At 43.9% G+C, this 18266-nt stretch overlaps 1 protein-coding gene across 1 annotated transcript; it reads right to left on the bottom strand.

Annotated features, from left to right (window-relative positions):
- Positions 1–51: 51 nt before the first annotated feature.
- Positions 52–17238, bottom strand: dhx33 (DEAH (Asp-Glu-Ala-His) box polypeptide 33). The gene is made up of 12 exons (XM_014198198.2): positions 16797–17238; positions 11399–11559; positions 8299–8526; positions 7825–7995; positions 6196–6381; positions 5736–5847; positions 5357–5516; positions 4144–4232; positions 3783–3910; positions 3402–3605; positions 2649–2735; positions 52–2421 (listed from the first exon to the last, which is right to left on the bottom strand). Exons 1-12 carry the CDS (start codon positions 17002–17004, stop codon positions 2113–2115), a joined length of 2043 nt encoding a protein of 680 aa, XP_014053673.1. The 5' UTR covers positions 17005–17238; the 3' UTR covers positions 52–2112.
- Between the last annotated feature and the right edge of the window lie 1028 nt (positions 17239–18266).

Genomic DNA, 18266 nt, shown 5'->3' with positions numbered 1-18266 from the left:
ACTATACAGTTAAACCATAAAACATGATTACAAATCAAACAAAACAATTAATGAGGAAAAGTTGTTTTATTTATTAGGAAAAAACGAGTTGATATAATAACCAGCATATATATAATATAAAGTCACCCTGTCATATCCCCCACTATAATCTTTTGACTTTCAACACACTCAGGTCAGGTTGTTTGTCATCCAATAAAACACTGCAAATATTCTGTCAACAATGACGTTTCAATCAAACATATGACCATAGGTTTACTGGATAACCTATCACACCCATTTTAAAACAATCATTCTTGATCTGATGATCATATTTTCCATAAAGAAATATTTTAGGAATCACATCTTAAGATGTACTTCAAGATCTAAATGTGGCATTAATTTAGTTTAAAGACAATATTATTTCCATATTTTGTATATATTTTTTTAACAATAGAAGAAGAATAGTGAAGAATGCCATGTCAGCACAACAGACACCGTGTTCAAATCCCGCCTCCACAGCTTCAACCCTCCAGTTGCTCTGAACAATACAAAAAGAGAAGAGCGAATAGATACAATCCATTTCATACCATTCAAGACATTTTACAAGTGTATTAAAGACCTGAGTAATCAAATCAATTCCTACTATATAATCTCCATGCATTGCATTATCAATGTACGAGTACACCTACTTGACATGGTTTAGCAGGAATCTGTGCAACAGTGCGCCACATTTAACTGGCTAACTGATGTGACCAACTTCACATTAAGCTTTGAAGTCCATTTACCAAGAGGGTCAATGCATCGGTCTTTGGAGCTGCCAGTTACCTACTGTAAGTTACTGCAGCAGGAGTATGCACATCAGGTAATAGTGAGTGAACAGAGTTTGAAAAAGCAGGCATTTGTTAATGAAAGACATTGAATTACGCTCCTCTCCTACACCACCTCAACTGAACAGACACCATAACGTATTAACCCAGCCACACACAACCGCCACACTATGACCGCCCACCTCAAATGATGTGGACAGATGTCTCGGTGTCCTTTTAGGACAAATGACAGACGAGTCATTTTTTAGTCAGCAATATCACTTATTTCCCTGGTAGTTGATGTAGATGTGTGTGACTAAACTCAATGAAGACAAAAAAGTCAACCTATGCCAAAGTGTTTATGTAAACTGCTGCTTAACACATCTAATTAAATCCTGTGATATATCTATATATTTCAATATGTCAAACAGAAAATATTATGTACATGGAATGGCATTGATGTTATACATGTCCCCTGTTTTTTAAGCAAGTGACAAACAGCCAATAAGTTAGACCAGGGGCCATAATTTAAATATGAACAGCCAATTCAAGTCAGTTGTTGAATATATTTGTTTGAAAGAATAACCATGGCATCCCACCTCTGTGAGTTCATCTACGTTGCTAAGAAACATGCAGATATTTAGAAGCAGTGTTTGAACTCAGTCATGATGAAACCTCATTTCTGGTTGCGAAGCAAATATGTGGCAACAAGCAATGATTAGCCAACAGCTAGACGAGAGTAGAATGAAGAAAGAAAAGGTCAGTTCGTAACTCCAGTTACAGGAACATTAGTTTGTAACCTCCGTTCTAGGCCAGGGGAATCTAGCTTTTCTATGGTTCAGCAGACGTCTGCTGTGATAAACCATGGCCGCTTTCCCATGAATAGGTAGAAGAACCCTCACCCAGACCTCCCTCTATTTGGCTGAATTTAGACAGGCAGCGCAATTCTGATTCTGGTATTTTAACCAATCACATCAAATATGTTTCAGAGCTGATCTGATTATTCAAAAGATCAATTAGTGAAAAAAAGTTTAGAGTTGGGCTGCTTGTCTGAACGCTGCCAAACTGTCAGACTTGTCCAAATGCTAAATGTTCTGTCTTCGACTGGCACACACACACACACACACACACTGCTGAAGAGTCTTTCTATGCTTTGTGTAAACAAAAACGAGCGATTCAGCAAACAAGAGTAGAAAGATGTTCTTCCCATCATGCCTCCATCCAGTTTCTATTGACACTGAGGGAGAGGTGGGCCAGGTGTGTCACTGATCAGGGAGGTTTGGTTCTGCTCTAGTCTCGTCACCCCAGAGTCCTGTCCAATCAGAGGCTAGCTCTTGGTGGGGCGTAGCTTCCGGCGGAAGTACTCAGGCGCGGCCTCGACCAGCCAATCAGCATCCACCAGACACAGGTCCCTCATGTAGCACTTCGAGGTGTGCAGGAGCTCATTGAAGACCACGTAAGCAGGCTTGGCCTGGAAGAGGACAGAGGAGGGGTGGATGGCAACAGGCTGGTGGGTATCCAGGGCCGTGTAGCTGCCATCTGGCTGCAGCTCTGCAGCGTTCATAAACAGACCGTGGGCCAGGCAGCGACGCACACTCCCCGTGTCCGACCCACACGACTCCAGCTTCATGCTCAGCTGGTACAGAGGGGAGAAGGAGAGGTCATTATGTGTGAAAACATCATTGACTTGTTCAGGTGAAAGATTTCCATGTTTGAATTCATCAGCCGATTAGAAGACCTAAGCGGTGAAATGTTGCCGCCAACACATTTGGAAAAATTGCAGTGTGCAGATTCCCCTCTTGCTGATGAACAGCCATGTTGAGAGACCTGGTTACTTGTGATGTTAGGGACTTGTTCTCCTACCTTAAGGCAGATCTCTCGGAGCTGTGCACGGACCTCTCCAACCATGCTCATGTTCCTGCTGTTGACAAAGTTCTCGCGACACCACTCCTACAACACACACAGAACCTGTACTGACTACACCATCTAGAAACCATAATACTTCATCAATAAACACTAGGGGCTGGTGATGAACATCTGGACTAAACAACAATACTCGATGGAGAAGCATTTTATTTATTTACCGATTATTATTTTTTTGCCCTTTTTCTCCCCAATATCCAAATTGGTAGATACAGTCTTGTTTCATCGCTGCAACTCCCGTACGGACTCGGGAGTGGCGAAGGTCGAGAGCCGTGCGTCCTCCGAAACAACCCAACCGCACTGCTTCTTGACACAGTGCCCGCTTAACCCGGAAGCCAGCCGCCCCAATGTGTCAGAGGAAACACTGTACACCTGGCGACCGTGTCAGCGTGCATTGTGCCCGGCCCGCCACAGGAGTCGCTAGTGCGCGATGGGACAGGAACATCCCTGCCGGCCAAACCCTCCCCTAACCCGGACAACACTGGGCAAAATGGGTCTCCCGGTCGCGGCCGGCTGCGACAGAGCCTGGACTCGAACCCAGAATCCCTAGTGGCACAGCTAGTGCCTTAGACCACTGCACCACTCGGGAGGCCTGGAGAAGCATTTTAGTCTGGGGACCTGACCCTATATGTCCAGAGATATTGTACAGACTGTATGAAGGCTCCTAAAGGCCTCTTCGTTCTGACCCCTGACCTTGTTGGCGTTTACTTTCTTGAAGGCTCTGTAGATGTTGAGCAGGGTCAAGTGATCTCCCTCGCTGGTGGTGAACTTCTTGCGTGCGGCGAGACACTCCTCTCGGCGTGCGGGCGGGTTATAGAGCACCGTGTCCACCGACAGCAAAGACACGATGGTCAGAACCTCCTCAGAACACTGGAAGTCTGGTGACAGCAAGATGGTCTGTGGGAGGGAGAGAGAGAGAGAGAGACAGAGAGAGAGAGAGAGAGAGAGAGAGAGAGTCAGAAAGAATGTTTCAATACAGTATTTATTGTCATGGCTCCTTATAAACAATGGAAAGGGGGATGCCTAGTCAGTTACACAACTGAAGACCTATTTCTTCCTGTGTGTCTATCTTACCTTGGCATAGCGTGGCTCCAGGGGGAAGCTGGCCATCTTCTTGCCCAGAGGAGTGAGGGTGACCTGCTCACCTTTCCTCCCTACAGCCCCTAGCAGATCCAGCTGCTCCACCGCCGAACGCATCGCCTCTGAACAGTCACATTACGTTATTACAACCATCTCTGACTAGTCACATCACACACACAACGTTATTACAACACATTCTGACCAAACACATCAACAACACCAAACAAAACTGTAACAGTCCAGCAGTACGACTAACTCTTATCTGAGCTTACAACGCAGTGGATTAATACCCGTTTTAAAATGGCTTCTACCATGTCTGGTGACTTTATCATCACAGTGAAGACACACTGCTTACCAGGAGAAGGCTTAGACATGAAGTCAAAGTTCATCACGTCAGGGATCCCCAGAGCCAGAAGCTGTAGCATGACACTGGCCAGGTTACACCTGCAGAGAGAACACAAGAGCAGAACACTCAATCACAACGACATGTTTCAACTTATACTGCAGCAACGACTGGCTCGTGGTCATTAGAGCACACTGTAGCAAAAACCTTTTGCAACGGAGGAAAAAAAATAAAAGAGCATTTCCTATTGGACATGTTGAGATAGTACTTCTCTGGTTGGCGTCTACTGAAAATAGTTATGTTCTCTTCCAACAGTTGTCGTGTCTTTGGCATCATTAAAACTGAAGACTTATTTATCAAATAACTTCTGGTCGGTATCGATAATCTCAGAGTTTAACCACGTGGGATGGTTAAAAGATTCAGCAATCTACTCAAGCCTTATTTCCCTCTGTGATAAGAGGTACTGGTCTCGTCTCAACCCTTAGCCCTCTCGTAATTGAGGTAAGCTCGGTCTGAAGTGGGAAAAACCAGGTGGGGGTTTTATTCGGAACATAGAAAAGGCCTGTCTCATGACGCCAGGTCCTGTCTGTGGCCCTGGGGGCGGGCCAATGACTTAGTGAAACTTTAAACAGAAATACAATTCTCTCACATTCACATCATTACATAGCATCACGTCATTTCACAAATAGCTTCATCTTTACTCATTCATTTTATACAACAATTAGATGTAAGCCTCATAACTGAGGCTATTGTATAAACAGCGTTATGGTAACGTGGCCGTATTGTCTCTCATGAGTTTCACAAAATTGTACCAAACGGACCAGTTTGTAGCTGGATTCTTCACCGATCTTTTATACATTCTCCAGAACATAAATATTGTTCGGACCTCCAGTTCTGTGAGGTGGAAGAAATTCCTTTGTTCTCTCTATGAAAACTCACTCTCTATACTCTGGCCATGAGGAGGGGATCTCCTCTCGGAATTTACGACCTCTCTGACCACAGCAGCCTGGGTGTAGGAGACAGAGGTAGTGGGATGGTGCAGAGGGAGGGGGAATAGTGCTCTCTGTACCCAAAGAGGGCAACGTCATGACACAGGTCAACAGTGACTACACTTGATTTGGTTGCTCATGTATTCTATACACATCTGTCCACCTGATCCAACTTCAGCCATGGTGGTCCTACCTCCATCCACAGGCATAGGGATCTGACTGTGTGTGTGTCCTACCTTTGTATCTCAGGCACAGTCATGGGGATGAGGTTGTCAAACTCGTCCTCGGTGTAGAGACGGTAGACAGAGCCGGAGTCCTCTCTGCCAGCCCTGCCAGCCCTCTGCCACGCCTGGGCTTTAGATACCCGCTGTACTGCCAACACCTCCAGACCGCTCTCTGAGGGGCGGATACAATACGTACATTACAATGGAAATAAATCTCCTTTAAAAAAAATCTTCAATCCCTTCATACGTGTGTATTGTTTTTTTCCAAAAGTTGGAAAACATTATCAGATAAAAATGAATTCATTAATTCACACCAGGGCCACAGAACTGAGTGACTGACAGGTAGAGAAAGAGATAGGAAATGAGGTACTGTCACAGTGACAAGTCTCACCTGGGTTGAAGCGTTTTGCTTTCACCATGCCTGTATCAATGACGTATTTGATCCCAGAGATGGTGATTGATGTCTCTGCTATGTTGGTTGACAGGATTACCTTCCTACAACCCTGGCAAAACAAAACACACAGAGGAGATATATTAAGTTCAACTGTCCAGTATTTCCAGATTACTATGAAATAATGACCTACAATGAATTACAATATGAGTGAAATAGTTTCCCTTCAAGAAAATGGTTAAAAAATTATAAAAAAATCCCCCCTCCAATTTAGACCACAAGTACAAGTACAGGATGAGTCAACAACATTATTCAGGTAGGAGTTAACAGAATATTCACTTTTAAAACTGAGATTGTCACTGGACAGTTACTTTAATATGAAGCCTTAAGTTGCTTGAGGAGACTATGCATCACAAATAAATGATGTCAGGATATTGTACACGCCCCTCTAATATCCTACCTTCGGTGCAGGCTGGAAGACCCTGAGCTGCTGTGCAGGGGGTAGGGAGGCGTACAGAGGGATGACAGTCATGGGAGCACAGCTGTCAGGGAGGTGCTTGGCGATGTCACGGCAGGTACGAGCCAGAGCCTCTATCTCCTCCTGTCCTGTCATGAACACCAGGATGTCATGTGACGCAGGGGCTTCCTGTTCAAGGATGGACGCATCACAACCACAAGCTTGTCTGTCATCATAAGTTGATTTGGAATCACGTGTAACTTGTGTTTTTCAGAAAGGTATGATAGGAGGGTGTCTGGTAGCCTGGTTAAAGAAGACTGAACTAGTGAAGGAAAACAAAATGGGGGGGGGGGCAGAGTCCAGGCTAGGTGTCTGGGCCTCAGAAATGTATTTATTCTATTATTACATTTATTTGAACAGGGACAAGGTACAACAAAAACAGAAGTGTCAGAAATTAGAAGCGCTGCACCAGATTTAGCAAACAGCTAATGTACATCTGCAGTCCCCGGGCAGGTGGAGATATATATACACAAAACCAGGCAAAAGTATTTTCTACATTGTAAAATAATAGTGAAGACATAAAAACAATGAATTAACACATTGAATCATGTAGTAGCCAAAAGTGTTAAATCAAACTATATGTATATTTGAGATTCTTCAAAGTAGCCACCCTTTGCCTTGATGACAGCTTTGCACACACTTGACATTCTCTCAACCAATTAAGATGGTTTGGTTGGACTGCAGAATGAATGAAAAGCAGTCAACAAGTACTCAACATGTGGGAACTTCTTCAAGACTGTTGGAAAATCATTCCAGGTGAAGCTGGTTGAGAGAATGCTAAGAGTGTGCAAAGCTGTCATCAAGGCAAAAGGTGGCTATTTTGAAGAATATAAAATATATTTTGATTTGTTTAACACTTTTGGTTACTTCATGAATCCATATGTGTTATTTCATAGTTTTGATGTCTTCACTATTATTGTACAATGTAGAAAATAGTAAAAAATAAAGAAAAACCCTTGAATGAGTAGGTGTCCAAACTTCTGACTGGTACTCTAAGTGAAAAACTATATGGGATGCTGGGCTGAAGGGAGATAACCACAGACCACATACACCCCCTGCTACATTAGGTTAGATACACACAGACCCAATACACCCCCTGCTACATTAGATACACACAGACCCCATACACTGCCTGCTACATTAGGTTAGATACACACAGACCCCATACACCCCCTGCTACGTTAGGTTAGGTATACACAGACCCCATACACCGCCTGCTACGTTAGGTATACAGAGACCCCATACACCGCCTGCTACGCTAGGTACACACAGACAACATACACCCCCTGCTACGTTAGGTTAGATATAAACAGACCCCATACACCCCCTGCTACATTAGGTTAGATATATACAGACCCCATACACCGCCTGCTATGTTAGGTTAGATATACACAGACCCCATACACCGCCTGCTGCAGTAGTTTTCATTAAGCAAATATTCAACCTAGTTCACCTCACAAACGTGGTAATTAACTGCAACGCCCATAATTGGGCCATTGGCCTGTTTCTTTTCCGGCATGAACAGAGATGGATACACTTTTAGGTCTGCTGCGTTAAGTCACATGTCCATACCTGATGGATCTGGAAGACTGAGACCAGTGCAGCCTGCAGGTAGTCTGACTGGGGCTGCTTGGTGTAGTACATCTGGATGGGGTGCTGCCTGCCCTCCAGGTACAGCACAGGAGACTTGTTGAAGTACTGAGAGAACAGGTCCACGTCCATGGTGGCTGACATCACAATCACCTAGAACAGTACATTGGAGAGGCAATATATCAGATTTATTAATAAAGCCTTTTTGTTTTTTAACACACTTGTCTTGAAGTTGTCTTGGGAGAGTATTGTTGACATTGTACATTGGGTGCTTTGACAATGGAACACCAGATCAGGGGTGCACACACACACACACACACACACACACACAAACAATTCTATGTAGTCTACAGTCAGTAACCTAGCCTGGAATTCAACGTGATATGTTCCGTTTCACCATTGTTTCAGATCCTATCACTTTGGATTCCAGGCTACTGAGGGCTAGCAATGACCTACCTTGAGGGGGACCTTGTTCTGTTCTCTGCGTTTGCGCTGGGCAGCCTTTACCACTCCGAAAAGCACGTCAGTGTGCACAGTGCGCTCGTGGGCCTCATCCAGCACCACCACGGTGTAGCGTAGCAGTAAGGGGTCTCCTATGGCCTCACGCAGGAGCATACCATCTGTCATGAACTTCAGCTTCGTCTCCGAGGAGGTGACATCCTCAAATCGCACCGTGTAGCCAACCTGAAAAGGAGGATTGGATTTCCCCCGATTTGATTGTTTGGTAACAGTCCACATACAGCCAAGCTTTAGAGAGTTTACAAGACTGAAGTTTTGTACAAGACTTATAAAACTACAAGACAAGGATTGTCGTTGGGTACATGCAGCCACTGATGATGATTTTTTTATTATTTTTTTATGTATTTATTTCACCTTTATTTAACCAGGTAGGCAAGTTGAGAACAAGTTCTCATTTACAACTGCGACCTGGCCAAGATAAAGCAAAGCAGTTCGACAACATACAACACAGAGTTACACATGGAGTAAAACAAATATACAGTCAATAATACAGTAGAAAAATAAGCCTATGTACAATGTGAGCAAATGAGGTGAGATAAGGGAGGTAAAGGCAAAAAAGGCCATGGTGGCAAAGTAAATACAATATAGCAAGTAAAACACCAGAATGGTAGATTTGTAGTAGAAGAAAGTGCAAAGTAGAAATAGAGATAATGGGGTGCAAAGGAGCAAAATAAAATAAATAAATACAGTAGGGGAAGAGGTAGTTGTTTGGGCTAAATTATAGATGGGCTATGTACAGGTGCAGTAATCTGTGAGCTGCTCTGACAGCTGGTGCTTAAAGCTAGCGAGGGAGATAAGTGTTTCCAGTTTTAGAGATTTTTTGTAGTTCGTTCCAGTCATTGGCAGCGGAGAACTGGAAAGAGAGATGGCCAAAGGAGGAATTGGCTTTGGGGGTGACCAGAGAGATATACCTGCTGGAGCGCGTGCTACAGGTGGGTGCTGCTATGGTGACCAGTGAGCGGAGATAAGGGGGGACTTTACCTAGCAGGGTCTTGTAGATGACCTGGAGCCAGTGGGTTTGGCGACGATTATGAAGCGAAGGCCAGCCAACGAGAGCGTACAGGTCGCAGTGGTGGGTAGTATATGGGGCTTTGGTGACAAAACGGATGGCACTGTGATAGACTGCATCCAGTTTGTTGAGTAGGGTATTGGAGGCTATTTTGTAAATGACATCGCCGAAGTCAAGGATCGGTAGGATGGTCAGTTTTACTAGGGTATATTTGGCAGCATGAGTGAAGGATGCTTGGTTGCGAAATAGGAAGCCAATTCTAGATGTAACTTTGGATTGGAGATGTTTGATGTGAGTCTGGAAGGAGAGTTTACAGTCTAACCAGACACCTAGGTATTTGTTGTTGTCCACATATTCTAAGTCAGACCCGTCCAGAGTAGTGATGCTGGACGGGCGGGCAGGTGCAGGCAGCGATCGGTTGAAGAGCATGCATTTAGTTTTAGTTTTACTTGTATTTAAGAGCAGTTGGAGGCCACGGAAGGAGAGTTGTATGGCATTGAAGCTCGTCTGGAGGGTTGTTAACACAGTGTCCAAAGAAGGGCCAGAAGTATACAGAATGGTGTCGTCTGCGTAAAGGTGGATCAGAGAATCACCAGCAGCAAGAGCGACATCATTGATGTATACAGAGAAGAGAGTCGGCCCAATAGTTGAACCCTGTGGCACCCCCCTAGAGACTGCCAGAGGTCCGGACAACAGGCCCTCCGATTTGACACACTGAACTCTATCAGAGAAGTAGTTGGTGAACCAGGCGAGGCAATCATTTGAGAAACCAAGACTATTGAGTCTGCCGATGAGGATGTGGTGATTGACAGAGTCGAAAGCCTTGGCCAGGTCAATGAATACGGCTGCACAATATTGTTTCTTATCGATGGCGGTTAAGATGTCGTTTAGGACCTTGAGCGTGGCTGAGGTGCACTCATGACCAGCTCTGAAACCAGATTGCATAGTGGAGAAGGTGAGGTGGGATTCGAAATGGTCGGTGATCTGTTTGTTGACTTGGCTTTCGAAGACCTTAGAAAGGTAGGGTAGGATAGATATAGGTCTGTAGCAGTTTGGGTCTGGAGTGTCTCCCCCTTTGAAGAGGGGGATGACTGCGGCAGCTTTCCAATCTATGGGAATCTCAGACGACACGAAAGAGAGGTTGAATAGGCTAGTAATAGGGGTTGCAATAATTTCGGCAGATAATTTTAGAAAGAAAGGGTCCAGATTGTCTAGCCCGGCTGATTTGTAGGGGTCCAGATTTTGCAGCACTTTCAGAACATCAGCTGAAAGGATTTGGGACTGCCTGTGTATATTGGTTTCTAACTTCCCTGAAAAGTTGCATATCACGGGGGTTGTTTGATGCTAATGCAGAATGCCATAGGATGTTTTTGTGTTGGTTAAGGGCAGTCAGGTCTGGGGAGAACCAAGGGCTATATCTGTTCCTGGTTCTAAATTTCTTGAATGGGGCATGCTTATTTAAGATGGTGAGGAAGGCATTTAAAAAAAATAACCAGGCATCCTCTACTGACGGGATGAGGTCAATATCCTTCCAGGATACCAGGGCCAGGTCGATTAGAAAGGCTTGCTCGCTGAAGTGTTTCAGGGAGTGTTTGACAGTGATGAGAGGAGGTCGTTTGACCGCTGACCCATTACGGATGCGGGCAATGAGGCAGTGATCGCTGAGATCTTGGTTGAAAACAGCAGAGGTGTATTTAGATGGCAGGTTGGTTAGGATGATATCTATGAGGGTGCCCGTGTTTATGGCTTTGGGGTGGTACCTGGTGGGTTCATTAATAATTTGTGTGAGATTGAGGGCGTCAAGCTTGGATTGTAGGATGGCTGGGGTGTTAAGCATGTCCCAGTTTAGGTCACCTAGTAGCACGAGCTCTGAAGATAGATGGGGGGCAATCAGTTCACATATGATGATGATGATGATGATGATGATAAGGTAACAACCACCACATTGATATTGAATAAATTACAAAAACACATGTTTTCTACTAGAGTTTGACCACCACAGATTGTAAAAAAAATGTTTTTACGCACCAGCTTCCCCAGCTGAGTTCTCTTCTCCTCTGCCACCCTCGTTGCCAGGGAGATAGCTGCCACTCGGCGGGGCTGTGTCACAGCGACGATGCCCTGTCGCCCGATGCCAGCTTCATACAGGTACTGAGGAATCTGGGTGGTCTTCCCAGAACCCGTCTCACCTGAGGGACAGGGCATCACGAGACAACGGTTTGGTCAGCCAATGTTACAAAAGTTGAAGGCAAAATCTACAGTATATGATGATTGCAACCACATGAACAATCAACACTGGTACTCAGATGAACAAGGAGGGACCTCTGAATTTCTTCAATTAAAAAAAAAATTACAACTTGTTTTCGTTGCAAAATGTTTTTTTTTCGACTGATGCTTACACCCCAGGTGAGTCCTGGGGGTATGTTCACTAGGATCCATACAGAAGCCAACAAATAGTCAAATAAAATGGTATTTGTCACATGCTTTGTAAACAACAGGTGTAGAGCGTCCGCATGCTTCCCAGCTGAAACACTTCTGTGGAGTGTGTGAATATATTCTGACAATGTTTTTCGGGGGGTTTCGGTGAGGGGTTTTTCGGCAGTTCGGGGCACACAAAAACAAAGTTCCAGAGCCGAATTAAAATGCTTACGGGCCCTTCCCAACACGGCAGAGAGAAGAATTTAGAAAATAATAGAAAAATAATAAAACTGAGGAATAAATACACAATGAGTAACGTTAACTTACGGCAGGTAGCCTAGTGGTTAGAGTGTAGGGGTGGTAGGTAGTCTAGTGGTTAGAGTGTAGGGGTGGTAGGTAGCCTAGTGGTTAGAGTGTAGGGGTGGCAGGTAGCCTAGTGGTTAGAGTGTAGGGGTGGTAGGTAGCCTAGTGGTTAGAGTGTAGGGGTGGTAGGTAGCCTAGTGGTTAGAGTGTAGGGGAGGCAGGTAGCCTAGTGGTTAGAGTGTAGGGGTGGCAGGTAGCCTAGTGGTTAGAGTGTAGGGGAGGTAGGTAGCCTAGTGGTTAGAGTGTAGGGGAGGCAGGTAGTCTAGTGGTTAGAGTGTAGGGGTGGTAGGTAGCCTAGTGGTTAGAGTGTAGGGGTGGTAGGTAGCCTAGTGGTTAGAGTGTAGGGGTGGTAGGTAGCCTAGTGGTTAGAGTGTAGGGGTGGCAGGGAGCCTAGTGGTTAGAGTGTAGGGGAGGCAGGTAGTCTAGTGGTTAGAGTGTAGGGGAGGCAGGTAGCCTAGTGGTTAGAGCGTTGGGCCAGTAACCGAAAAGTTGCTCAGAGCTTCAACCCAAATCTAATATTAGATAAAGGGAACCTGAGTGAACAAATAATAAATGACATACTAATTTTTACTACTAAACCTGTTTTTTGTTTTGTCATTATGGTGGTATTGTGTGTAGAAAATAATTGAATCAATTTTAGAATAAGGCTGTAACATAACGTGGAAAAATTCAAGGGGTCTGAATATTTTCAGAAGGCGATGTATATCATTGGGGTGGAAACTGTTCAGGGTAGAGGTCGACCAATTATGATTTTTCAATGCCGATACCGATTAATTGGAAGACCAAAAAAAGCTATTACCGATTAATTGGGCTATATATATATATATATATATATATATATCTCAATTACAACAATACTGAATGAACACTTATTTTAACTTAACATAATACATCGAATCAGTCTCAAATAAATGAAACATGTTCACTTTGGTTTAAATAATGTAAAAACAAAAACAAAGTGTTGGAGAAGAAAGTAAAAGTGCAATATGTGCCATGTAAAAAAGCGTTTAACGTTTAAGTTCCTTGCTCAGAACATGAGAACGTATGAAAGCTGGTGGTTCCTTTTAACATGAGTCTTCAATATTCCCAGGTAAGAAGTTTTACGTTGTAGTTATTATTGGACTATTTCTCTCTATACCATTTGTATTTCATGTACCTTTGACTATTGGATGTTCTTATAGGCACTACAGTATTGCCAGTCTAATCTCAGGAGTTGATGTGCTTGAAGTCATAAACAGCGCTGTGCTTCAAGCATTGTGAAAAGCTGCTGGCAAACAGAGGAAAGTGCTGTTTGAATGAATGCTTACGAGCCTGCTACTGCCTACCACCGCTCAGTCAGACTGCTTTATCAAATCATAGACTTAATTATAATATTATAAACAGACAGAAATACAAGCCTTAGGTCATTAATATGGTCAAATCCGGAAACTATAATTTCGAAAACAAAACATTTATTCTTTCAGTGAAATACGGAACCGTTCCGTATTTTATCTAACGGGTGGCATCCATAAGTCTAAATATTCCTGTGACATTGCCCAACCTTCAATGTCATGTCATAATTATGTAAAATTCTGGCAAATTAATTACGGACTTTGTTAGGAAGAAATGGTCTTCACACAGTTTGCAACGAGCCAGGCGGCCCAAACTGCTGCATATACCCTGACTCTGCTTACACTGAACGCAAGAGAAGTGACAATTTCAGGCACCGCATTGATTATATGCAACACAGGGCAAGCTAGTTAAACTAGTAATATCATCAACCATGTGTAGTTAACTAGTGATTATGTTAAGATTGATTGTTTTTTTTATAAAGATAAGTTTAATGCTAGCTAGCAGCTTACCATGGCTCCTTGCCAGTCTCCTCGTGGATTGCAATATAACCAGCGTCCAAAAAGGGCGATTACCGATTGTTATGAAAACTTGAAAAATCGGCCCTAATTAAAATCGGTCGACCTCTAGTTCAGGTTCCAGACTTGGTGCATCGGTACCGCTTGTCGAGCAGTAGCAGAGAAAACAGTCTATGAATTGGGTGGCTGGAGTCTAACAAGTTTTAGGGCCTTCCTCTGACACCGCCTGGTATAGAGGACCTGGATGGCAGGGTGCTCGGCCCCAGTGATGTACTGGGCCGTACGCACTACCCTCTGTAGCACCTTGCGGTCAGATGCCAAGCATTTGCCATACCAAGCATTGTTGCAGCAAGTCAAGATGCTCTCAATGGTGCAGCTGTAGAACTTTTCTGAAGATCTCAGGGCCTATGCTGAATCTTTTCAGCCTCATGAGAGGGAAGAAGCATTGTTGTGCCTTCATGACTATGTTAAGTGTGTGGACCATGATAATTCTTTAGTGATGTAGACACGGAGGAACTTGAAACTCTCAACCCGCTCCACTAGAGCCCCGGAACATTTTTGGGGTTAACATTTATTGCAAAACGTTTTGTTACGATATGCGACTAATGAATACACACCTGATGTACCACTGACAGCTGGCCATTAAGATCACTAGAAATTTATCAATCATGATTTGACCTCACATTTTTCCAAGTACCCAGATGTCATGAATGCACCGTGGGTACTCCGGAAGAAAAAGGAGGTCAAATCATAACGTCAATGATCTCGGGTCTAGAAAGACGCCCGAGTGTCAGACTTGGAACTCCGAGTTGGATGACTGTTTAAAATGATTTTCCCCCCCAGTTGGAGCTTGTTTTTTTATTTTTATAGATTTCCGAGTTCACAGATGTTTTGACTGCGGCACCTGGCTCACGAGGCAACCCGATTACACAAATAATGCAATTAACTAGGGATGCACGATATATCGGTGAACATATCGGAAGCGGACGATATTAGCTAAAAATGCCAACATCTGTATCGGCCCGATTTTTTGTTTAACGCCGATGTTCAAAACCGATGTCAAAGCTGACGTACATACCTATATAACGTAGGTACATGACGTAATGACGCTACACATGCAACACAGCATCCCTAACCTAGCCCACAATTTCTGCTGTGTGGATCGAGCAGTCAACAAGTCAAGCAGTCATTTGAAAGAGCAAGAACATTTCAAAGCGACAACTGAAAGGCGAAATCCATTAACGGCAAGATAATGGAATTCATTGCCCTTGACAATCAACCGTTCTCTGTCATGGGTGATGTTGGCTTTCGCCGACTGATCGAGCACAGCTACACACTACCAAGTGCACTATTTTTCAGATGTTGCCCTACCGGACTTAAAACAGTAATAACGTCACTGCTATCAGCTTTACGACTGACATTTGGACCAGCGATATCAGCCCCATGAGCATGCTGAGTCTGACAGCACAGTGGGTCGTCGAGGATTTAATACGGAGGAAAGTCGTACTGCTCATGAATGTGCGGGTTATCATCCCGCTGCTGCCATTTAAATGACATTTGACAAACATGAACACACTAGCTAGCATTCAGACAACTGACTGGAGAAATCAGCTCATCAACTGTGTCTGCAGGAGACGTGATACCCTCTAGCATGGCATTGAAACGCCATCTCAACAAAACTACCAACAGGCTGTGAACAAGCGATTCGGTGGCATTCTCTCTTTACTGTGTCGCCACCATACTCAAGGCTATGTACATGTACCATTACTGCGATGCAGACAAGAAACAGGGTTTACGTGAAATGTTACAGACACAGCTGGACAAGATGGAAACGGACACAGTGACAAGTGCGCACAGAGGAAGAGAGGCCACAGACAGAGCTGAAACTTCACTGCTTGACATGATGAAATCCTGGTTGAGAATGAAACGACTGAACAAATGAAACAGCACAGCTAGTAAGTGAAATAAATAGGTGTTGATTATGTTTTACTGGTAATGGGGACCTACGTAAATGCCAACAAAATAACTTTTTGGTCAGTGTGGTGTGTGTAACCTTTATTTAACTAGGCCAGTCAGTTAAAAACAAATTCTTATTTACAATGACGGCCTACCCCAGACAACGCTGGGCCAATTGTGCGCCGCCCAATGGGACTCCCAATCACGGCCTGATGTGATACAGTCTGGTTTCGAAACCAGGGACTGTAGTGACGCCTCTTGCACTGAGATGCAATGGCTTAGACCACTGAGTCCATGTGTGTGGGTTAACTATTTAAATTGTACTAGATGATTAATTTTTATAAATTGGTTATTGGTATCGGTTTTTTTTGGCAAGGAAAATATCGGACATGTCGATGCATCACTACAATTTACTTTCAACTGATGCAAAACACGCCTACCTAGTCGCCGGGCCAGATTAATCGAATCCCCTCCACGAGACAAAGTCAGATTCTTTGTGTATGAGCCATTTTGGCCTACTTACGTACGGTTGTTTTGTAGTTTGTCGGTCTTTGTATATACACTAAACGTGTAGCAATATCGCCACAGGTGACCGGGAAATAGCCTATGGCGGTAGAGGTATGGAAAGCTTACGGTTTGGAACTATTACATCTGTTGGTATGGAATTTTTGCTATGATAATTATTTATTTTCTTTGCGGCTAATAAATTGGCAAAATATTAAACCGAAGATCTGCGTCAGGAAACCTGTTGTTTGGGAAGCGTTTATGAACATTTGCAATCCCACCTATGCTGTGCTACAGTAGCTATAGCATTACCTTTTGACTAGGTTAAGCCAACTTACCTATCAATACAGCATTATGAAGCTGTCTAAGCTGGTTAATGAGTTGAGATTTCGCCTGGTAAATGGGAAGATTTTTCCTTTGCACGTCTATTGGTACCGATGCATTTTCCTTTCTAGGTAGCAGCATCCCAGGCTTCTTGTCAAGACGGAAAAAAGGAGACCCCGGCTTAAATTTCTTCGCCGGAGGATGGTCGGGGTTGTGGGGCATGGTCTAGAGAGAACCGCTTTACAAAGCAAAACTTAAGGCTTGTTCAAAATGAAATGGAAATATATATTTTATGGACGAATACAGCCAAGCTACACTGCGGTTGTTTACCTCATCGACACAGCTAAATCCTCCCCACGTGGTAAGTTCCGTCGCAGGAGTGTGACGTCAGATAGCCCCCCCTAACGGGGAGACTATGGCAATACAGGCCGACACACGTCCCCTCACCTTCAACATGGGAGCCTAAAATCCAAAGAAGTATCACAGACAGAATAATGAGCCAGATATTTCACCGGATGTATAAATGTGAAGCACCTGGTTGGCATTTCCATTCGCTATCAAATATGGTGATAAGAGGAAGTGGACGGCAGTGGGAGAACGTGGAACTAGATGGATTTTGACCGATATTCTGCTAATTTTCTCCATACAGTTTTCTGTTTCCAAAACTAGAACCGGTAACACACAGAGTGGACTGCATTCAAAAATACTTTTACCCTTTGCCAAATATGTAAAAAATTGTGTTGTTTAGGAGTGCAAGGGCAAATTGAGTTGTTTTAAAATGTAACCTTTATTTAACTAGGCAAGTCAGTTTAAGAACAACTTCTTATTTACAATGATGGCCTACCGGGGAACAGTGGGTTAACTGCCTTGTTCAGGGGCAGAATGACAGATATTTACCTCGTCAGCTCAGGGATTCAATCCAGCAACCTTTCGGTTACTGGCCCAACGCTCTAACCACTAGGCTACCTGCCGCCCCAAGCACCTCACAGAGTCGGTGTTCCCTAATGGAAATATCCAAATAAATGCACCAATAGGATCGCACTAGCTCGTGCTTGACTCTGCCCAATATGATTCATTTGCTCCCATTGAAAACGACAGACTCTGGACTACCTTGGGTTACTAATAAAAAATCTATATCATGCACGACCAAACTGCAGAGCGAAACAGCACAAACACCTCGTGGAAGGTCATATAACTCAAGAGATTGTGTACTGTACAGAATGTCTCCAGGTAGAGCTGGACTAATTACTGAAACATATCGTTTTGTTTGATTATGAATACATATAACTAGGTACGTGTTGATCTATTGGTCTCATGATCGGACCAAAAAGGTCAATTATAGAGAGTCAAAAAAAGGTCAAAAGAGACTCTGTTTCCGTGCCAAATGTCACCTTATAGGCCCTGGTCACATGAAGTACATTATAAAGACAAGAGGGTTCCATTTGGGACAGCGCCTGGATCATAACCTGACCTTTTATGACGCC

Source organism: Salmo salar, chromosome ssa04, assembly GCF_905237065.1.
Source record: "Salmo salar chromosome ssa04, Ssal_v3.1, whole genome shotgun sequence".
In the NCBI taxonomy this organism is placed as follows: domain Eukaryota; kingdom Metazoa; phylum Chordata; class Actinopteri; order Salmoniformes; family Salmonidae; genus Salmo; species Salmo salar.
Note: the sequence above shows the minus strand (reverse complement) of the source record. Positions and strands in the feature narration are given on the sequence as shown.

What these genes read in the sequence shown, in the direction of transcription:
- dhx33 (XM_014198198.2), bottom strand. Translation starts at nt 17,004, where the DNA reads ATGCCCCACAACCCCGACCATCCTCCGGCGAAGAAATTTAAGCCGGGG. An exon ending in ACTGTGCCTGAGATACAAAG is followed by an intron (nt 4,233 to 5,356) that starts GTAGGACACACA and finishes TTCTCTCTGCAG; the next exon opens with GTGTAACCTGGCCAGTGTCA. An exon ending in CATGTCTAAGCCTTCTCCTG is followed by an intron (nt 3,911 to 4,143) that starts GTAAGCAGTGTG and finishes GTGACTGTTCAG; the next exon opens with AGGCGATGCGTTCGGCGGTG.